We start from the raw sequence: 22,801 nt of genomic DNA, 5'->3' as shown, positions 1-22,801 counted from the left end.
GTGTGTTTTTTTTTTCGATTTCCGCCTTGTTAATTTTTTAACCCCAAAATTACACACAGGCCTTCCGGAGTTTAGCGAAACTCTGGTGAAGAAGGCTTGCAGAAAACCTTTGAAAAATCTGTCTTGTTCTCGTAAGCCGCGGAGAGGGGGTGAGGTTGGGAAGGGTGGGGGGGGGGGGAAGTAAGGAGGAGGAGGGTAATCCCATAATATTTGACCTTCACAGGAGCTTGCAATGCGGGATGTCGCGGGTTCGATCCTCGCGGCCGGACCAAGAAGTCTTAAAAAAAATGCGTACTGCCTTTACCCTGCAAACGTGGGCTAGACCTTCGCGTGGCTCGGCGGATGACCACGTAAAATGGCGGTCCTGTCTTTAATAGAAGACGTAAAAATGGTGTCCTAAATTAGTACTTTCACGCTAAGTAAATTGACACTAAAAAATGCGTTTGTTACAAAACAATTTTATTTTGAAATCGCAAGCCAAACTTATAGGATTTTTCAGTTGTTACAAAAATGATTTCCTATTAACTAACCGTCACATGATATACAGTTATGGTTATGTCAAGCTTTATTGGGCAGTAGCATCAGTAGCACAGTTCTCTAAGAGGTTGTAATAATTCGCCCCTCTTACTCGTTTTTAGAAAGCATTTTCAATTTACATTGGCAGATTTTGACGTCCATTTCCGTTGAAGTTTCTCGGAAAATCGCGCGCGCAAGAAAGTGAAAAACAATTGCGCTACCATCAATTCATCCCGTGGTTTGTGCTCTTATCGACCAAACTGAAGCTCTCGACCAATCAGCGCGCGAGTAATCGCTCAGTTATCGTAAAAATAAAACTCGAAACTCGACCATCGAATACGCTACTACTATAGTCATATGTGTGATACACTGACTTGCTTTAATAATTCATAAACGTACGTAGCTAAGTAAATGCCTTTTGCCTTCCCTTACTTGAAAAACATGGAAAATGAAAATGAATGTAAAAACGAAAAGAGAGAACCTAGCAACCAAAGGCAAAAACAGGGTTCCTTAGTAGCCCGCTGACCAGCCATATTTCCGTGGATCGGATTTGCCCGTCAGAGTACCATCCTCATTTCTGGCAACAGCTTGAACTACAGCAAAGCCACTTCTGTTCCTAAGCTCGTGCCCAAGATCACGCAGGCCTTGTTGAATGGCAAGGGGCATCTGAAAGTCTTTATCGATGCGAATGTACATTGGTAACAGCTGATGGTGAAGCCTGGGTTCAACTACAGCCTGTGGTAAGGTTCGGTTAAACCACAAGTAATTCATCATGACCTAGAAGAGAAGTAAACAACAACAACAGGAGACTTTGACCTTTCTGAAAAGTTCAGTACCCCTTTGTGTTCTCTGTAGAAGATGGGAAGCCGCGCCTTTATTCTTATTGGGGACTGTTTGTTGATAGTATAGTGTCGAGAAGGGAGGGGCAAAGGGTACATTTTTGACCCCTGAATTTTAAATTAAATTCAAATTAATTTTTGAATTTTGTGATGGATAGACCAGGTGTTAAATGCTTCTGTTGTGGCCTGAATCTGCTATATTCCTGTCGATCACTGGGGTGTAAATTTTTGCCCTCCCAACTTTTTAATTTTAGTATGCGCACTCTGTTCAAATGGGTTTCCTCAAAGAAATTTATATTGAAAGTCGCGGCCTATCATAGGTTACCGTATCGAGTTTTCAGTCAACTTGAAAAAGATTTTCGTTAAATAGATCCTTCAGCTAAACTGAGCTAGTCGTCATAACGTGGAACAAAATCGCCATGCTGGAGAGCAAGAGACACACTAGGACAAGAAAAACGAGAGGTCACATAATTCAAAATGGTTATTTCCTTTGTTTGTTGTCTTGTCCCAGTGCATTTCTTGCTCTGCAGCATGGCGGTTTTGTACCACGTAATTAACTAGCTGTAAGGGGCCTATCATGCTGTTAAATTAGATGACTCCTTTAGAAAGGTAGATGAGAGTACATTTTTCGTCAGGGAGTTATGTCGAGAATTTAGTTCCCGGGTGAAATAAGCCTAAGATGGATAAATTAACTTCTGTGGATGGAGGGATACAGGTACGACTTTCTGAAGGAATTATTAGTTTTTGGTGGAGGGGAGGGGAGGGGAGGGGAGGGGAGGGTTAAAAGGGTACGAATTTAATAATTTCAATTGACAGGGTACAAGTATTAAGCACAAGGCCCTTCTCTTCGAGCACACTAAGGCGCGACATAAAAATGGTCACATCGCGCGTGGGGAAAAAGGACAGACTTTTCCCGTAGGCTTGCGTCTTCACAGCTTAACGCTGTACTCGCGCGCAGCTCACCTAACCTGCAATCAGGCGGTCTTTTTTTCCTTTTTGTTTTGGAGTCCTTTCCCCGTCCGCTAGACTACGAGTAGTCCCCCATTTTTTCTCAAGGATAGTAGAGCGAGCGAAACGCGAGCGTGCGTGAAAAATCACCCCACGCGAGAAAAGGCGACACGCAGCGGGGGGTGATTTTCACGCACGCTCGCGTTTCGCCCGCTCTACTATCCTTGAGGAAAAATGGGGGACTACTCGTAGTCTACCCGTCCGCCGACTTTCGCGCTATCCCCGAAAAAAGAACGCCTCTTCGCAGGTTACCGTAAGAAACTTGTAAGAAAGGGAAACTAGAGGCGAGGGGATCCGGCAATTTTTAAATTGATCTCACCTCTAATTCATTGTACGTGAAACATGAATCAGTTCGTTTGTAAGGTCATTAAGGTGGTCGATGCTCGGGATAATGAAAAAAAAATCATGGTTTTAAGGTGTTTGACTTTTCATCTTATCGGTCACCACTGTCTGTTTCTCGATAGCAGTTAGAATAGTCGGAGGCTTATGGGATATTAAGGACCTTAAGATACATCCACTGTTAAGATATGTGTCTCTGCCAACAGGTACAAGTAGCGGATCATGTTTGCGATGTGTTTTTATATTAAAGGGCGCATAATGTATGAAATGAATAGTATTTAGCCATAGCCTAGTCGTTTCTCCTCAACAAAGGGGTAGTCTACCCGTACTTACGGCCAGTGGAACCGGTGTACCTTTAGGTTCTAATATCAGACAAGAAGGATTTGCGTTTGAAAAGACTTCGCTACATGTTCCTCAGCTACATCTTCGTTGTTACCAATAACACAAATACGAACCATCTGACTAGTAGAACGCTTCTTTGACTCGGTTTTGCCAACAGAACACAAAGGGTCCCTATACAGATGGTTGGTTTTGCTTAGAAGTTATGATGTATTGAACTCAGCTCTCCTTACCAGAGAAATCGCGGTAGTGATTTTGGTCCCTCCAGACGCTCCGATAACTAAACGGGCATGGCCGTTCTTATCCAAAAATAATGACGGAGCAGTGGAAGACATGGGCCGTTTGCCAGGCTCTATCATATTAGATTCAGATGGTTCCACACCGTAGTGATTTTTTGTACCAGGAGTTGAAAAGTCATCCATTTCGTTGTTGTAGATTATTCCGGTACGAGTAGAACGATATTTTGCACCAAAACTGAAAAGAGAAGGCAGAAATCATCGTAACCTGAAAAAACAGACGACACTTCGCGACGCCACCACTTAATTTGTTCCCCCATGACATGACAATTGGAGAAACGAGCGCAAAAATTCCATACTGATGGTGACGAGCACAACTTAGATCTAAGGAGATCTTCTGTTTGGTTGAAGCTAATTCCCGACGCAGCATGACCAATCAAAAGCACTACCCAGATCCGGGTAGTGACACGTCACCAGTATTAAATTTTTGGGCTCTTTTCTCAGACGTCATTTCGCGGGGAAACCAGTGGTGGTGTTGCCAAATGTCGGCTGAACTTTCTAAGGCTAAAATCATCGTTGTTACGCGCGCCTCGTTGACAACTACAATCCATTCTTGTCTTAATTAGTGTGGACTTCTCTTAAGGCTTTGTCTGTCTCCTCTCCTCTGTAGAGGCCTGTGTGTCGTAGGGAGGCTGAGGAAAAAGAAAAAAAGAAAGCGCGCTGGGAACAATCCCATCGTCTCCCGCGCCCATGCTATTTTTCAGTTATTGCTATTTTTTATTGGGGTACCCAGTGGGAGCTTCCGTGGAGGAGAGAGAAAGTCTTTGTGAATAACTTTTTTTTAATCTATCCAAAACTCTCGTAAGCTAATATTGCTCATATTTTTTAAACCTTCCAATCCCAGAGTCGGTGAATGAAGGAATCTCGCCGAAGGTGTTTCTAACTTTTGTGGAAAAAATCCTCTTTCACAGTATTATGGAACAATTTTTTTCTCAGCATCTTTTCAAAATAAAATTGGAAAATTCTATTTTATGGCATTTCTAATAAATATTATTTGTTAATATACGAATCTAGTAAAGAAGAAATAATGATACTTACAAAAGGTTTATCGTCGTGGTCGCAGAAACAGCGTCACCATTTTCCGCGATCACGGACAGATGTGAAGTTCCTTCCTGGCTGGCGTCATGATAAAAGTCTCCGTAGTAGGAGTAATTTATAAATGTCCTATTATCCCAAATCTTCTGGCGTATAGATTCGGCAAAATCTTCGTTAGTCATGTTCTTGATAATCTAAAAAATGGCATGAGTTAATGTATGAATCAACCCCTTTTAATAGGCCATTTCCGAGTTCCAAAAACTCTCACTTTCAACACGAGGCTAAGTGCAAAACTTTTGTTGTGAAAATTAGTTTTATTTGCATGAGAATAAAAAACAATTTTCATAACAATGGCACCGCATTTCGGCTTGTGGCAACTTGGAAATGGCCTATTAAACGATAGTAACAAAATAAAATCATATATTTTTTGACCACCCTGTAGTAAGATCATTACCCTGCGAGCAGAGGTCTCTCTCTTGCATGGCTTTAAGCGTTTACGAAGTTGTTCGCATGCGGCTTGTCTGTCCCGACAAGCCACGCGAACGACTTCGTCAACGTGAAAAGCCCTGCAAGAGAGAAACCTCTGCTCGCAGGGTAAAAGATCATCGTTTAGCTAGAAACGGGTCCTTAATACTATCCTCAATAACTCAGTCTGGGACGTCAACTACCATAAAAATACGCTTATACGGCACCCCCTCCCTCCAAGTTATAGCCCATCTACTTGTATAACAAGAAGAAAGTAAAATTCGAAGTTGTATAGGACTAGTGCTTTAAGAGGACGTTACGGTATATTTATTTTCTAGGAACTAAAAAACCCCTGGTCCCACAGCCCGTAACCTATCGGCATACGCTAGTGTGGTTATCTCCTTCTCGGCTCTTACGCCGCTCGCGTGGGATCTCGCGAAGCAAGACCGCCGGCAGCCGTCAGTGGTGTTGCTTCGGATTTTGTTTGTCCTTCTTAGAAGAGAAAGTTCGATTTACCTCGGTCACGTTTGCGAAGTCCTGGTCTCCAAGTAAGGCTCTGTAAGCGTAAGCAAATTTAAATGCTTCGACAATCCTATGGTATGTCCGTACTGAATTTTGAGTTCCCTGTCGATCAGAAGGCTTCATGTTGAATCCTAGAAACAAAAATAGGACTTCTCTCTTTAGATGGATGGTCTTAAGCGCGCAATTCCCACTTAACACGGGAAAGTTGTACGCATTTCTGAGGTTAGGATTGGTTGCGTTTCTTGCTAGCATTTTCTTCTTGATTCAACACTATTGCCTATAGCCTTCGAGGTAGGTGGTCAAAAGTAGAAGGGGAAGAAGAGATTCAGTGGCGCGCGGGCAATTCTAGTTTGGCACCAGTCCGACTAGTTCTGCCTTCCCAGCCCACCACACCAGCTGGCCATTATTTTGGGAACGCAATAAACAAATATTTGCAACACTCGTCGTACGTTTATGAAAAGGCGTGTTAGGTATGTCACAAATATTGCGCGTTTAGGGATCGGTCATTATTTATCGCCTGGGAGGAGAGGGGAGCGGAGGATTTGGGGCTAAACTAGGTGAAATTTAGCCGATCCCCCCTTTGACGTTTGAATGTTACTTCACTGAGGTGATCCCCCCTAATAACTTTTGATGACTTTCGCGATCCTCCCCACAATTCTTCATTTTCCAAGCAAATTTGAGTGGTCTCCCCTCTGAATCCTTCCAACGTTTTCAGCGATCACCCCTTTGGGTTCTCAGTTACGACTGATCGCCCCTTTTGTTATCCTAAAAATCGAGTGTTCCCCCCTAAAATCCTCCACCCCCCCTTCCCCCAGGCGATAAATAATGACTGGTCCCTTACCTTTCAATATATTGAGGATAAAGCTTAGAACGACTCCACTCCCCGGGGGAGGAGTAGAATACCATGAGTAGTTGCCCAAACTTCCATTCATCGGTTGACGGAATTTGACTCTGTAATTCTTCAGATCATCAAGGGTGATAATACCACCCTTCTCTTGTATATCTTTTACAACATCTTTCGCTAGCTCCCCAGAATAGAAACCCTCAGGATCGTCGCGTATTCGCTCTAACGTTTTAGCAAACTTGGGCATATACAGCGTTTCGCCTAGCTGTTTCAGTTTACCGTCCTCGTTGAAAAGAAGGTTTCTGTAAAAACAAAACAAAACAAAAACAGAGAGAGAGAGAGAGAGAGAGAGAGAGATCAACAATGACAGAACTAAAATCCAGTTCTGATCTGCACCGTAGGGTTATGGGTGCCCCTGTGGCCCGAATTGTTCAAAAGGTGCATAGAGTGGACAGTGTGCTATCCACTGGATCAAGAAAACATAAAATACTTATACTAGGCTTTTATGTTCTCTTGACTGGATAAAACTCTATATTTGAGTGAATAACGCAATATGTTTACCCAGCTTATCCACTGGATAGTGATTTATCCGGTGGATAACGATATCCAACTAGTAACTTTTGAAAGGCTGGGGCCTAAAGGTTTGATTAACAGCTTCTGTCCTTTCTAAGAATTCGATTTGGTCAGCCGGCCGTTTACTGAAAAGTTGATGCCTCGCACTAAAATACTGTATACTGTGGCAGAAAAGGAAATGTTTATTGGCAATGGGTAATTAAGGATCTAAACGCTAAAAATGAAAGTGAAATATATGAAATTTCACACACTCAGTTTCAAATACGAAAGAAAAATATTACTGATGATACACGAATGAGACGTACGCTCCGAATGTAATCACGATATGGTGTCTCATTGATTAAAAAATGTCAGAAAGCTTATACTGACTTTTTCACAAACCTAAGTCCAGGATCAGCCTTGATGTACTTAAACACGCTGGATCTTTTCGCAGCGTATTCTGCAGAATAGCCGAAGGGAAACCCGTTTCTTGCCATATCGATGGAAGGCTGGACCAGATCCTTCCAGGGTAGTTTGCCATACTTTTTCCAAGCTTCGTAAAATCCTTTCACTTCACCAGGTACCCCAGCTGCGGTTGCTCCTGTAAGAGGGGCAGAAAAGTAGTCAATATGGCAAGTTCATTCATCTATTTCCAATAGAATCTGTTTACGCTGACATATCATCTATGTTTGGCTTGCTACGCGCGTACGAAACATCTTCAGTTGCACTTCTACTTACTAAGAAACTTTCAATTCGTCTGATTTGAACCCACGTTCCGCAGGTAACTAGTCGGGTGTGATAACCACTACGGCCATCACCACGTTGGCAACACTCCAATCGATAAGGTGATCTAGGTGGTTTAGATGTGGGCCTTCCCGGAAATTTTCTTCCTAAGGTGATAACGTAGTGAGTGGGATTTGAACCCACGTTCCCCCGGTAACTTGTAACTGTGTAACGAATCGTGATTTGAACTCTGTTGAAACGTCTTAATTATATTATTGACAATATTCAAGCCCTCTCCACTTAGTGACTTTGTCTCCTTCTCAGCCCATGCTACTGTTCGAATTGTTAGTTAAAACACCACGACGCATTTCCTGAACTGCGTGGCCGGGGCTGGATCTCTGTTTTAGGGGAACCCTGATGGGCATGAAAGGGCGCGATGGCGCGATGGGCGCGCGGGAAGAAAATAATCCACCGGCAAATAAGCCTTTTCCTCTTCCTCTTAATTTCCATGATCCACCGTCTCCCACTCACCATATCCCAAGCTTATGCGTTAAAGAGATGAAAAGAAAAGTAGCGGCCAGGTTGAAGTGAATTTTCGTAAAGTTTATCCCCACTTCTCGGCCCTGCCCTCGTCCTAGGAAACCTTAAGCAAAAAGCCAGGTCTGGGTAAGGTAAAAGCCTTTCCGGAAAGAAAATCCATGGCAGTACTTACCATATTTAGAGTTCATCTTCCCTCCCACATACATGGTCCTGTTGGCTTTTCCAGGGGCTTCTTCGCGAAAATCGATCACCTCCACAACATTTGTTTCATTATGATAGACTGTCATGAAGCCTCCACCACCAACACCAGCGGAGTGCATGTTGTAAACCCCGATGCAAAACAGCGCTGCAACGGCCGAATCCATCGCGGAACCATTTGTCGTTAAGATATCCCGGCCTATCTCCGAGCAAGGACCAGCATCCGAGGCCACTACGGCGCGCTTATAAGGGCCCTCCGACCCCGGGGGCCCGGTTGGTGGAAGCTCGATGGTTTTGGCAGTTGGCGCAGTTGAGGAAGTTTTGTCTTTTCTGGTAACAACAACTACAACAGCTATGATAATTGCTAAAAGGATTAAAAGCACCACAACAGCTATGATGATCAAGCGTTTATTTGACCTGCCAAGGAAAGGTAAACAAAGCATTTTAAAATTAATTTTATACTTTTACAATGATATTTAACAGTATCCCTGCAGATTCCCTCTCGTTCAAATAAAGGCTAAAAGGCCTTTTTATGAGAAGTGGCAGCTGGCTGGCTAGAATTTCAGGAATTTCAAAAAAAAATTAATGGCTTCTATTATTTAACGGCTTCAACGCTTTGCAAAACCAAAAATAACTAGAGGATGACCAATAGTAGATAATATGGGCGTTGAATAAAAATTGCAAAGCAAATCGCTTCTAAACGGACCAATGGTCTCCCCAAAAAACTAAACATAAAAGAAACTGCAAAGGCCCGCGAAGGAAATGCTACAGATTTACGAAAAGAGCCTCATCATTTTCTCACTTCTATAAGTGTTCTTTTTTTTATTATTGGACAAGCATCGGTATATGACGATTTGTATGACACTTTCTTCTATCAATTAGCTTGCAAAGTAGACGCTTGAAAGTAGTGGGGGCAAGAAAGAACGGGCGCGCGAGACTTGTCGCGTGTCTCCCTCGCGCGCACCTGTTCTCTATCTATGCACTGCCTATTTTCATTGTGTGCTGCGCGGGCTACTATCAATTATCTGCACTCTCTGCATATCCGTTGACCTCTCTCCTCCGCAGAGGATCCCGTTGGGTATTCCAATAAAAATTTACCTCCCCGCAGACGTCCCGTGGGGTTCGTTCGTCACGCATTCATTTATGATCGAAAAAAAAAATTAAAAATAGCAATAATCATAAAAATCATAAAATTTAACAATAGCAATAATCAAAATATAGAAAGTGCGCGGGGAACGCGCTTTCTTTTTCTTTCTCCACAGCCTCCCTACAACACGAAGAGGCCTCTGGGGACTGAGGAGTGAGTCGGTTGACTATGGTTCAATTTTATATTTGGTTTAGCTTTTTTTTTGTTTTTGGCTATGGTAATATAAGCTAATGAGTTTGAAATATAATTTAAACAAAGGGTAAAATTGAATAACAATATATCCTGGAGGATGTGCTTTCTTTATGTGCATAATTTGTTCTTTTGATTTTTACATTATCATGGGAGGGCGCTCGAGAAAAGTCTTCTTTGCTTCGTCCAGGGAAAAAGGCCACCCCTTGAATAATATGCGACAATAAATAGCCAAGCCCAGGAGCAGAATTCGAGTTAAATACGAACCATTCACCTGAATTACAGCCTTCAAGCCACTGACACTGTGTTTTGTTTTCCCATTTCACACGATATGATGCTCCCCCTGTAGAAACTTTTTCTTTCAACTCTCTTTCTATGTCACGTGCAAAGTTTATGCATAATTTATAAACAGAGAAAGGCAAATGGCCAATTCCGAGTTGCTTCCAGCTTTTCTATTTTCATGCAAATAAAACACATTTTCACAAGAAAGGTTTTGCACTTAGCCTTGTTTTGAAATTGAGAGTTTTTTGCCAAAGAAGGTGAAAAGACTAACAAAACCCAGCAAAAGAAATCCTCGAGCCAATTTTTGTGAAAGCTTCATGGAGGTAACCAGCCGAAATGAACCATGTTGGCAGGCAGCCTTAAACTGAACTGTCAGGCGGAAAATGTTAATTGTCATTCATTAAATCCTCAGGCTAGGCTCCAAAAAAAGCCGACAAACTTTGATCTTAATTCAAGAAGCATATCATTGTCATCTTATCAGCTGTCTTATGACAGATATTTAAAGCAAGTAGCACCATGTAAAAGAACCACACCCATAATATATAGTTTCGTGCACAGACTATTGTAGGGTGCGTAGCTAGCTGACGGGATGTTCGTCGTATGCCTTAATATTTGGCCAGTGTGCATGAAAGAGTTATATGTACATGTAAATCCGTGTGCGTGAAAGGGTTATATGTAAATCCGTCTGCAAATAAATTTGATTACTCTAGACAGATTTGCGAAAAACATTCCCACTTTCTTGATCCCTTACCGTTGACGTGTACAAGACGATTGCAAAAACAGAAGGAGTCGTTGGAGTCCCACACTTTGTCGGTCACCATGGTGAATAGACGAAAGAAGAGTACATTTCTACTACAGCACTGGATTTAGCTGGAAGTTCTGTCTTATATATTCCGTTAAAGGAGGTTATGATAAGAAGAAACCAAACTCTGGCCGGGTTCTAAAAGGGACGCTTCAAAAGAGTATTTATTTATTTAAATAATATTATTTTTCCTAAATCCTGCACCGGGCAAGAGACGAGAACAAGAAGGGATATTTAAAATAAGCGAAGCTCTGGGAGATCGGCGACTGTTTATGGAAATTATTTCAGAGACCTCATATAAGACGCTCGACTGTATTTTGCAACTTGATTCCATAATGAACATTGGTAAACTCGACCCTACCCCTCACTCATCGTTTTATCGCAGAACCAGCTGCACTGTATGAAAGCCTTATTTTGTTAGCAGTAATATTGGGTTCAAATAAAGCAGCTCTTTGCCAGCCTTGTATTCAGTTTTGTTTTAATTTGCACTTCAAGTGACGTCTGGCATTAACAACTCTACATTAGCGATCCGGCAAGAAGGAACCAGTCCTTCTGTCGGTTTTAGTTACGCGTTGAGTGGACCTCTGTATTCAAGGGTTTTAACTGTGCATTTATGAATATCAGGTTACAAAATACTTTCTGTTTTAAAAAGACGATATTTACACATTGTAAACGTCTGGTCGTGATTTCATTCTAGAATAATTAATCGTACTAACTGTTATCACATACCATACTTTTAACACAGACCCTCGTCCCCAATTTGATATGATACCATTATAAACATATGATTAAAGATAACTGCTTGAGGTTCAGTTGGGCCGCGAGCAGTCTCGATCGCCCCCCAACCATCACACCCTACATGCGGCGACGCCGACAAAATAATCGATAGTGATTTTGTAGCAGACAGCAGCGAAAAGAACTGCGAAATTTATATCGAAATGAAATGCTATTAGACTTTCTTATTATAAAATTATCTTCTTTGACGAACGCTACCTATCCGAGAGGTGGAAACTCACCTTTTAGGAGGCCTCTCTTGAAGCATGTACTCAACTCCTGAATCACCGCTCATACTGTTTATGTTCTGTCTGGCTTATCACGCAACACGAAATTAAAAGATCGAGCGGTTTTAGCTGCAAACAGGTGCAAGATTAATTTCAAGACAGCAAACCCAACCGGCAGCATTGACCTCTAATGGGCTACTTCAAGTTCTTGTGTGACTGTTGTTGAAAAGATGGATTATAGCTTAGAAAAAGCTGTAACCGATTCCCAAGGGAACAACTGTGTAACGTACGAAGCGCTGCTAAAAATGCTTATTCCAAATATATGCAAATATCCCAATGTGTCAATAGCCACTTTAGACAAAAGATAGCCTGCTAGCACGCGTTCTCCTTTCGCGTGCTGCTCTCACGGAGAAGTCTCCCCCAAATGGAGCGCTTACTCGCAAGCTAGACAAAAGACGTTAAACAGACGCTACGCCCAGCATACATACCACTGGCTCTCCCGGATACGACAACAATCTCCCGGTCTCCCGTACGGGTCACCAAATCTCCCGGACTGGATCAAATGGGGTGGGGGGATTGTGAAGGGGGGGGGGGGGGGTTGGTAGTTGATGTTCGGGCTGGAGAAGGGTAATGCAAAAGAAAGAGTCTCCAGATTTTAGATTTCCAGAATTGGCAACTCTGCTGTCACGTGAATAACACTGCGTCATTCTTTTGAAAACGCTTTTGACTCGATGTCAAGAAGTGATCAGCGACTGCCATTTTTAGAGACAGTTTGTTTGTGCACAGAAGAAAAAAACTTGTTGCCCCTAACTTGTTAGGCTGCCCAGCTCGGGGGTACCGGTACACCCATGTAAAAGAGGTAAGGTGCTTCCTCCGTCAGAAAACACAGCAATTTCGTTAGTTAAAATTGATACTTGGATTCGAGGCAAGGAACCGAAAACAAAAGGAGCCACCCTCAGGTTCAAGGATGAATAATATGTTTCTTTTGTTTTATACCTCCAAGCTTAGATGCCAAGTATGAATTCAGGAGCCCATCAGCTCCTGATGAATTTCAATATTTTGAAATTGCACATCCCTCTCCCCTATAAGACGACCAATCTTGCATGACTTAAGTTTCATTTGACCCCCTCCACCCCCAGAGAAAAGATCGCCAATCTAAAACAGTCGGCAGATAGCCACAATAAAGACCAATTACGATCGTGTGATTTAACTGCGATTTTAGTGTCTCGCGTAAATGTTCTCACGGCTTCTTCTATGACTTTTTCAGTTTTGTCTTTTTCTATATTCCTTCACTCACAGCCCTAAAAAGTGCTGAAATACATAAAGTGTGTGGATATCAACGGCGTTGAACTTCCTTTTCGACCAAATCTGAAAAGTCCATGCACCTTTAAAACGAGGCGACGAACTTTCCTGCCTCTTTCCAATAAGGACGCACCGCCCTCCCCCTCTATGTTGTGCGGCCTCCTTTATTTAGGAAATAGCGAAATAGAGCAAAATCATCCTATTTATTCATTAGGGATTGTGACATGGAAGTTACATTTTGAGCTTTTAAAAAACGATGAAGACCTCTAACCGGCCTAGACTTATCAATGGATTGACTGGACAGACTATTATATATTTTACATTATAAACTGAGCTGATATGTTCGCCCTGTTTGAGACAAGACCTCATTTAATTCGTTTTGTATTGCATTACATACAGAATTAAGTAATTTTTCAAACTAATACAATGGAACTTAATTTTTTTGAGGGTGCCACAAATGTAGACTGTTCGTATTCAGGCTTCACAATCTCACTGATGAAGGCTTCTGGTCCAAAAACACACCCTGTTGAAGATGAAATAGTAAAATTGTATACCCTGATGGAAAAAATTGCGGTTGCATTCGAAGTTATTTGGAACTTTAAAAACCATAGCATGTTCAGCGGCACATATCTGTCCAGGCCAAATAAGGGAGTGCCCCACCCCCGGATACGGACACGTATATAACGGACAGTTTCGCTTGTCCAGACAAAAAGTTCATACATTTTCTCTAAAATTTACTCGTTTAATACGGACACAGATTAATACGGACAACGGAAAAGCACTTTTCTGCGCTCCGAGTCACAATTACAGATTTCGTCCACCTCGATTTATAGACACTGGGTATCTGCGCACTGTCTATGACTTGAATTTACCGGTGGAAACAGAAAAAGTGAATAACCTTGAATGTTTTGTCTTATGTTCAGTCTACCTGGCTGAGGCGAAAACTAAAAGCGTCCGTATCAGCAGTAAAGTCATGGATTCTGTTGTTGTATTCCAAGACATTGCTTGATGTTTTGTTCTGATCGTGTGGCTTCTTTAGGGTGAACTGATGCAGTTTAATACCGCTAAGAAATTAAACCACGTTTTCTCGTAAAAATGTTTGCTTTAGTCTTTATAGCTTTCTTTAGATCGATAAAACATTTGTCCGTGACTTTTTTTTTCTGAAAGCAGAAGTTTAAAATTTCAGCAGCACTACCCAGATCTGGGTAGTGACGCGTCATCAGTATGGAATTTCTGCGCTCGTTTCTCAGATGTCATTTGGCGGGGAAACCAGTGGTAGCGTCGCCAAATGTCGGCTGTTTTCTCAGGCTAGCTTAGGCTCCTAAATAAAAAAAGGGGGCTCCTATTGGATCTTTTACGGTTATGATTTTGAAAAGGGTATTTTTTTTTACACAAAACGCAATTTAAACAACAGCTGTCTAAGGCTACAACCCCGCTCTGTTTTGGGTTCTTTCGGTGTCGTGTTGATGATGTCTTTCAAAGTTTATTTTCACGTCAGGTACAATCAGCTTTGCAGAATTCATGTGTCTACTTAAATAAGACTCACTATACTTATTCTACTTGATATTCCCTTTGGTCTAGCCCTTAAAGGACACCCTTTTTCAACACAGAAAAAGGCGCGAGTTCACATAGGGCAACTTCACTTTGTTACTTCTTTCAACTGGCCAGACTCATTTTGAATGATCATTTTCACTCACAAAAATGAATTTTTTCACTCACTGAAAATGAATTCAGCAATAGGACTTTGATTCAAGGAAAGAAAGAAGGTAAAAGTAACACCGGAACTGCATTGAACAAGACCGCAAGTATTGGTGTTATATAATGGATGATCTGCTACAACATGTGTGCGGTATTTTGATCCTTTTTGCAAAGATACTGGTTCTTCAAACCAAACCTCAAAACCGTAACATTCACATGACCTGTGGAGCTTTGATACAAATGTTCCCCCTGTGGAGGCAAGAACGCCATCTCGGTCTGTCTCGAGATAAAGAGTAAGTAAATGAGAGCTGTCCTTTTCCCCAAACAAGTACACTCCGTGAAGCTGTATCTCGCAATCCACAGTAAAAGTCAGAGGTGATGGGCTGCTACTGCGAATCACATCAAAGGTCACGGAAGAATTATACCTAAGGCAACGTTTAAAACGGCTGGATCTTTTAGTCTTTGGGAATCCTACCGGACGATTTTCTACCGAATTTATGTCCGCTTTGAAAATGACTTCACCTAGTCTAAGAATTCCGCTTCTGAGGACAAATGAAAATTCTTCTTCTGTCATTATTGGAAAATGTATTGATTTTATGACTCGTTCTCCAAGAAGTCTCCTTTTCTGTTGCCCGTCTGCCACTATGCCTTGTTCTTCGAATTTCTTTGTTGCCCATTCTATGACCCTATTGAACAATTCCAGCTCGGCGATGTCTAAAGTATTTCGTTCCACCACAGCTTCAAGTAACGACTTGTCGATCGTCGCAAAGCTTTCCGATTTCATAGCTGCTTCCGCGTCTTCGTCGATCACTTTCCAGCACTTATCCACCAGTATCTTCTGGTCATATTTTTGAGCACATGGCAGGACGTTGAAAACATTGGATGCATCTAAATGTCCAAAAACATATTTCACACACTTATTAGCTAGTGAAGGAACCATGTATTTCTTAGCTAAGTAGAGCACTTTCATCACATTACTTCCGCTTAAGTTCACTTCATCGCTGTACATGTAGCGAAACAACTCCAACAGACTTTCGTAATCGCAATCAGGCAGTTCAATAGTGTGTCCAGTCTCCACCAGTTTACCGTAAAACATGGCCTTAAAAACAGGGCTGCTAATCGCCAGAATAAACTTGTGAGCTGGAATCATTTGTCTACTTTCGTTTTCACCATCACCGTCAAAAACAACAAATTTGACGTCGCTCAAATGATCCTTGTTGAACATAAAGGATATTCTTTCTTTGATGGTGGGTCTTGGTGTTTGCCAGTTTTCATCGACAATTTCCATGGTCCTTTGTGATACCTACAGGACTGCTCAATAAGGACAGAACGTTAATTAAGTTACTTAGTGAAAAGGCTGTACGCTTACTTGAAACGTGACTGAAACATTCAGTCACATCTTCAGTATTGATCATTAGGTCACCTGAGACTTGCCCACAATTGATCATGCAGCGACGATGTCCGTCGCGAAAACTTCGGAGACGAGATCGAGGCTTTGCGAGAAGTCATGTTGTCCTTTCTGACCGACGACCGAGTCAAAATGGATCATAGAGTTTGGGTGCTACAAGGCGCCCCGCCCTGCCTTGCCCCTCCCATTTTCTTAGGGAAAAACTCTGGCGACGTCGTTGAGGCGACGCCCTTCCTCCTACACCATCGTGTTTGACTTACCTAGTCCTTGTAATTTTGCTTTACTCTGTTAATGTCTATTGTTTAAATGCTTTTTTGTAGTATTGTAAATGTAATTAATGTGAGTATCAATAAATATATTTAAAAAAAAAATAATCTGACGCACTTTGAATTTGAACTCCTTTAGAGTGTCAAAGACCTCAAGTCCTCATTTAGTCCATTCCACATGACATGTTGATGCGAATCTAATAATAATATCAAGGAAGATTATTATCTGATAAAAACAGAATTTTCATCTAATAGTAGTCACCCCCGCGAAAATGATTTGTGGGACATGGTAGGTTGATTTAGAAAACTTTGCAAACCTCTGGAAAATTTCTAGCTAAACGCCTGGTCTCGACTTCGCGGACGTTGACCTACAATTTTAGAGCAGAACTAGCCTGCGTGCAGACGATAACTAAACTCTGATTAGTACCGTCTGCGAAGCAGCGCAGAGATCCTTGTTCTGGACCCCCAACCGACTCAACGAATTACCGGAAGTGCGTTTCGAATTCCCCTTCAACCTGTTTGGCTATTATCAGTCTTGCGACAAACAAAACAAGGTCTTTTTTAACTGGCCAATCGTGGTGCGTACTCAAATCTGGGTACACAGCTGGAAGTCCAGAACAAGGATTTCGGCGCTGTTTCGCAGACGGAGTTAATCAGAGTTTAATTTCGTCTGCGCGCAGGCTAGCGCAGAACTAGCCGAAGACAGTTTTGCTTCAATCCGAGTGTTGAAAAGCTGCTACCTTGATTGCAGGCTTCATTACAATCATATGAGAGCAGCACTGGGTATATCAACACCGGTCAGCCCCTGCAACACAGCTGTTTTTAGTGTCGTCACGCAACGCTCCTCCCCGCTACCTTTGGGGAGGAGCGTTGCGTGACGACACTAAAGACGGCTGTGTAGCAGACTAGTACCCCAAGGACCTAAAATCGTTTCCTAGTGGAAACATTAAACTAGTAGCTGTCGAGGACTCGCAGTACGACTTTAAAATTCGAAACGCTTTAGTTTGGGTAGCATGGAAAAAGCTTGAAGAAAACTATGGCGCTCATGAACCTTCAAAACAGTTTCAAAATCTACTTGAAATCTACTCAGTCGTTAGTAGAGAATTAACTACTCTATGGTTCAGAAACCTGGACATTACCGTATTTAATCGATTAAACGCCGAGGCGTTTATTAAATTTTAGCGTTTCCAATTCGGCGTTTATTCGAGGGCGGCGTTTATTTCGAAATCACTTTTTTGAAATCAATGACAACCGTTATTGTAAATCGTTTGTAAATATTATTTAATCTAAAGGTTCCAGTGTCTCTCTTAGTTTGCTGAGATAGAATCGTCAATGTCTGAATGGTGTAAATTACCAAGTTGTACCGACGTTTTTCTTATTATCCTCGCGTAAACACCGCATTCTTCTGATTAGGTGCGGCATTTATTCGACGGCGGCGTTTATTAATATTTCTGCTCTAAAATGCGGCGTCTATTCGAGGGCAGCGTTTATACGAGGGCGGCGTTTAATCGAATAAATACGACGAACAGCAATCATGACCAATCTTCTTCGCAGAATTAACCACAAAACTTTCAATGGACTGAGCACTCAACATAAGATACAATATTTGGGAATACTGCATGGGAGTATTCGCTTCTCATGAGAAAGCAGCCGACATTTCGCGACGCTACCGGCACTGGTTTCCCCGTGAAATGACGCATCTGATGAACGAGCGCAGAACTGAATTCCATACTGATGACGTGTCATCACCCAGATCTGGGAGATAAACAAAAATTCAAGTCGTCAGCAGAAGACTAGCACTGGTTACAGGTAGTGTTTTGTCAGATTTTTCTCTGGTGAGGATTATTGGGCGCGGTGAGGTTGCCAGCCAGGTCACATTGCCGATACAACAAGCAGAAACAAGTTATGACTAAGAGCAGCGCTAAAACTCCTAAAACCCAACAACTAAGCGAGTGGTGCCAGCCACTGGGTTTGGCGGAGAGTAATTAGACGAGCTGAGAAACAACGAAATACGGTGAAGGCTGGCCGCAATATATGTTGGTAAAAGGGTATCTCCGGGGGGTATCTATTCTATTCCAGGATTATTACAATCGTTATGATCAGGATTTTCTAACTAGGATAAAACCAGGTGTATTCTGATAACCTCTTCTTCTGATGGACATATCTCCTTCAGGGAACAGATTGTATTCGTTTTACTTCTAGACTGCAAAACAGTTGTTTTTTTTTTCTCAAAATCGTAGCGTAAGAATAGGTGTTCGCACTACTTATAACGAAAAAAAATACGGACTGTTTTGCAGTATATTTTGCTTCTAGGTGAGTCTGAAAAACAATCGCTCGGAGCACGTCACCCGAAACTTATAGGCCGCGCCATCGGCTTCTGGCCGGGAGGGATAATGTGGCCTAGGGCTTAGACAAGGTGACACCATCTCAGTACTAATCTCAGTACACTTTCTGTAGAGAGCAAGATATCATGAATGCGTGAAAATTAAAGCTATGTCCTCTTTGACACTATCAGTTAAGGTGTTTCGATAAAGTTTTTTAGAGGCCATACCGAAATTTTTCAATCGCCTTAAAAGTGTTTTTTTCCTTGTCCGATCGCTATAAAATTTTCACTAGTAATTGGCTATGGATTGAAATTTGTGAAAATGTAGTTATAAGTAAAATCGATGTTACTATGACAACAACAAACAAAAAACGTCCCTTCACGTAATCTTCATAATCCTCTCGGAGCAAGGGAGAGAACCAACAACAAACTCAACCCACATATGTATTCGAAGCTGGGATTTGAATTCGGGCCACACTGGTGGGAGGCGAGCGTTCTCACCACTGCGCCACCCTTTCCGCCCGGTTGACGTGCATCGCTCAAAAACGTTGCTACTTAAGCTCCCCAATTTATCTTGTAAATAGCTATTATTTTAATTTTTTTCTTCTTTCCTAATTAATAATATAATTATCTTGTGCATAGCCGGCTGATATATTGTAACTTGGTTTAGGTGTCCCCAATCACCAGCAATCACAGAGTGATTTTACTTGAAAGGTAAAACAGCTAATAACAACTAAGTGCAAAATAGCTACAAATAAACAAAAAAAGACGATAGAATTAGTGCGTAATAGTGCGTAGTATTTCACTACCTATTTCACGGGTTAAGTAAAATTACTTTGTTGACACCTTAATAAAGTTATATTATTATTCATTCAAAATATTTTCCCACTTCTGATTGGCTAAAAGCACACGTTTAATTCACCGTAACCAGTTACTGATGACCCAACCTGGAAGAATTTTGTGTTTAACGAGGAAATGTCGTCAAAAATGCAGCGTTTTCGCAGGTTAAGGCACCGTTAACCGAGAAGACCTGGGGACGAGGTTGAGTTGTTTTCGTTGTGAACTTGAAGAATGGCGAACATTTCACTCGTTTCAAGAGTAAGAACTAGGCGAAAAAAAGCTAAAAACATGGCAAGAACAGCAAGAACACAACTCTAAGGGCGACATCTGCTATTTGGAGAATATTTGCGGAGCTGGACAAACCTAAACGTGCACTATTGAAGATGAACTTAACATCGATGGATCGGTGGAGGTAAGCATGTTTTAGCCATGTTTTTAAACTAGGAATTATTTTGAATGAATAATAAAACAATTATTGAATTCGGCTTTCGTATCATATAAAGAACTGTGGAGATCTAGGAGGGTGTTATCCGCCTCGGCCTACGGTCTCGACGGATAACACCCTCCTCGATCTCCATAATTCTTCATAAGATACTCAGCCTCATTCATTAATTGCTAAATAATAATAATAATAATAAAAATTATTATTATTATTATTATTATTATTATTATTATAATAATAATAATAATAATAATATCGGTGGAGTGTTTTCACAACCGGCTTAATTCCCTAAACAATTGGAGTTCCTATCCAATTTTTGTAGAAATCCGTGTATCAGTGTAATATTCTGGAAAACTGCTCATCTGCCTCATCCACTAGTGAGGGTAATTAGCAGAATTATCTTGCACCTTAAGAAGCCACCCTAATTCATCTTCGTTCCTTTTCAATACACTGATAGCCGTGGCCATTCAATTTATTATACAAGGCTTAGGGCACGTGATAAACTGACAGTTTCTTAAAAACTCGTTCAGTTCTACGTTAAAAGTTTGTAGTGTGACTACGCCTATATTGTGCACTGTAACAGCGGGTCAATTACGTCGACTAACTCAGCACATAAAGCGACATAAACTGCAGTCAATTAATCCGTTATTCTTAGCGACAAAGATTCCATTTAAATTCAAACGAGTGCAAGAACTGCTTTAAAATTTAGCTGTTAGTCATAACCTGGGCACCTTCTTCGTATACAGTAAAAACCCGCGACAATTAAGAACGTGCATTTTCCAAAGTCAGCCGGCTAAAAATGTTCTTACATATATTGCCAGTAATTAGCACAGATTAGGCTATGTAAGTTTTTAAATAGGTTGTTGTTTTGTTAAGAAAAAAAAAGTTCATTGAAGGTAAGAGTATTTAGCTGTATATTCAGGTTATTCCTTATATAAAATCTGCTAGGCTGCGTAGCAAACGTTTCCCGGTTTTCTCGACGAACTCGCGCGAAAACGCTTGCTACGCAGGCTAGGAATCTGCATATCATTGTTATTGCAGTTGGAGTGATAAGACACCTGTGTCTTCAAAGAGGATTCCGAATGTTAACTTATCTTATATGCCCAAGTGTACAGAATTGTTTTATAGATTTTAGAGAATAGCAACCTGTTTCAAATTTTAGCCATTACGGGTTCTTTTATATAGGGGACCTAACTGGCAAATTTTACCCTAACAGGTTCTTAAAAACGAGGTTCTTAGTTTACTGTAATCTATTGTAGTTACCAGGATACTTGTACTTCTTTAATTTCTTAGTATTTCTACGAATTGTTTTTTGACGGAATAAGGCTGTAAATGAACTCCTTAATTTGTCCTTGTTTAGTAGTGGTTCTTAAGGATGAATACCATACGCGGGTGTTTTTCAAGGAAAATGTAACACCATGGCAACAGATAGTTTGGTGTCCTTCAGTACCGTACCAGGACTGAGGGCCGGAAATTCTACATTCAAGTTCATATTCATCACCTTTTCTCAATAAAGCTGGCTCTTTAAACGTGACAACAAAGTCGTAGTCACTAGCTTCCGTTGCGCAGGATGGAGATGAAAATACACCATCTACAGAAGCAAGAACTTTTCCATCTAAGTCCTTGATAAGCGAAAGGGAAACAGAGTATGTATTATCCCTACTACCGAACAATTTCACCCCATGAAAGATTATGTCGCGGTCCACAGAAATACCCAGACAGGACTTGTCTGATTCTGAATTATTCCAACCAAACTTCATCGAGCTTCTAGTAAATCTGCAACAGGATTCGGAGTGGGAAGGACCCGATCGTTTGAAAACTGGAAAGTTTAAAAGAGAACTTTGCATTAAATTACACTGATGCTTAATGATAGCGTTGACCTCGTCATAGGTGAGTATTTCAGTGTCAAGTACCACAGAGGCAAAATTTTTCCGCTCCATCGCGGGAAACCGTATCGCTTTCACGATCCTTTCTCCGAGAATTTCTCTTATTTCTTGCCCGTCTGCCCTCACTAAGCCTTCTTTTTCCAATTGTTTTGTTGCCCATCTCATTAGTCCTTTAAACAATTCTACTTCGGCAATATTCAAAGTATCTCTTTTTACTATTGCTTCAAGTAAGGTTCTCTGAATTGTGACAAAGTCATCCGATTTCACGACAGCTTCCGTTTGTTCATCGATAACTTTCCAGCATTCCTCTTCCAGGCTTTTCTCCTCATACGTCTGAGCACATGACAGGATGCTTAAAACATTCGATGAATCTAAATTTTCTTTGAGATATTCTGTGCATTTATCGGAAAGTGAAGAGACCATATATTTCTTAGCCAAATATAGCACTCCCATCACATTACTTCCGCTTAAATTCACTTTATCACTGTACATAAAGCGAAACAACTCCAGTAGATTCCCATAATCACAATCGGGCAGTTCAATAGTGTCTTTGGTCTCCGCCAGGTCACCATAAAACATTGCTTCAAACACCGGGCTACCAATCGCCAGTACAAACCTGTGAGCTGGGAGTACTTGTTTTCTTCCACTAACATCATCGACGCTTTCTCGAACAAGAAATTTGACGTCACTACAGCGATGGTTGTTGAGCATAACCTTGATTTTTTCTCTGATGGTTTTATATTTTTCTAATTTCATGAGAGACATGATTTGTTTAAAGTGGAGTATACAGGTCAAATATGTCTGACCTACTAACAAGCAATGCGTCTAAGAATTATTCGTGCGATTCAACATGTTTCAAGCCATTACGGAAATGTGCTGTCAGTAACGGTTATAATTGGTAATGGAATTTTTGATAAGCACGTGATCGGTAATAAATTATAATAAAAGCTCTCTAACTGAAAACCGACATTTACGTTTTTAAAGTAAACTACAGAAATA

At 41.3% G+C, this 22,801-nt stretch overlaps 3 protein-coding genes across 4 annotated transcripts; all 3 read right to left on the bottom strand.

The window, feature by feature from the left end:
* Nucleotides 1-442: 442 nt before the first annotated feature.
* LOC140952810 (glutathione hydrolase 1 proenzyme-like) lies at nucleotides 443-11,918 on the bottom strand. Of its 2 annotated transcripts, XM_073402257.1 has the most exons (8): nucleotides 11,653-11,918; nucleotides 8,191-8,633; nucleotides 7,158-7,356; nucleotides 6,201-6,505; nucleotides 5,354-5,490; nucleotides 4,376-4,566; nucleotides 3,275-3,515; nucleotides 443-1,293 (listed from the first exon to the last, which is right to left on the bottom strand). In XM_073402257.1, exons 1-8 carry the CDS (start codon nucleotides 11,703-11,705, stop codon nucleotides 1,027-1,029), a joined length of 1,836 nt encoding a protein of 611 aa, XP_073258358.1. In that variant the 5' UTR covers nucleotides 11,706-11,918; the 3' UTR covers nucleotides 443-1,026. The 2 variants fall into 2 exon arrangements, with proteins under 2 accessions (XP_073258358.1, XP_073258359.1); XM_073402258.1 differs by lacking the exons at nucleotides 443-1,293; nucleotides 3,275-3,515 and adding an exon at nucleotides 3,571-3,969.
* Nucleotides 11,919-13,123: 1,205 nt separating this feature from the next.
* Nucleotides 13,124-16,058, bottom strand: LOC140952743 (BTB/POZ domain-containing protein 6-like). The gene has a single exon (XM_073402183.1). It carries the CDS (start codon nucleotides 15,923-15,925, stop codon nucleotides 14,651-14,653), a length of 1,275 nt encoding a protein of 424 aa, XP_073258284.1. The 5' UTR covers nucleotides 15,926-16,058; the 3' UTR covers nucleotides 13,124-14,650.
* Nucleotides 16,059-20,174: 4,116 nt separating this feature from the next.
* LOC140951779 (BTB/POZ domain-containing protein 6-like) lies at nucleotides 20,175-22,653 on the bottom strand. The gene has a single exon (XM_073401129.1). It carries the CDS (start codon nucleotides 22,565-22,567, stop codon nucleotides 21,215-21,217), a length of 1,353 nt encoding a protein of 450 aa, XP_073257230.1. The 5' UTR covers nucleotides 22,568-22,653; the 3' UTR covers nucleotides 20,175-21,214.
* Nucleotides 22,654-22,801: the final 148 nt, after the last annotated feature.

The sequence above is a fragment of the Porites lutea genome, chromosome 11 (assembly GCF_958299795.1).
Source record: "Porites lutea chromosome 11, jaPorLute2.1, whole genome shotgun sequence".
NCBI lineage: Eukaryota > Metazoa > Cnidaria > Anthozoa > Scleractinia > Poritidae > Porites > Porites lutea.
The sequence above is the reverse complement of the archived record's forward strand: the minus strand, read 5'-3'. Positions and strand labels throughout refer to the sequence as shown.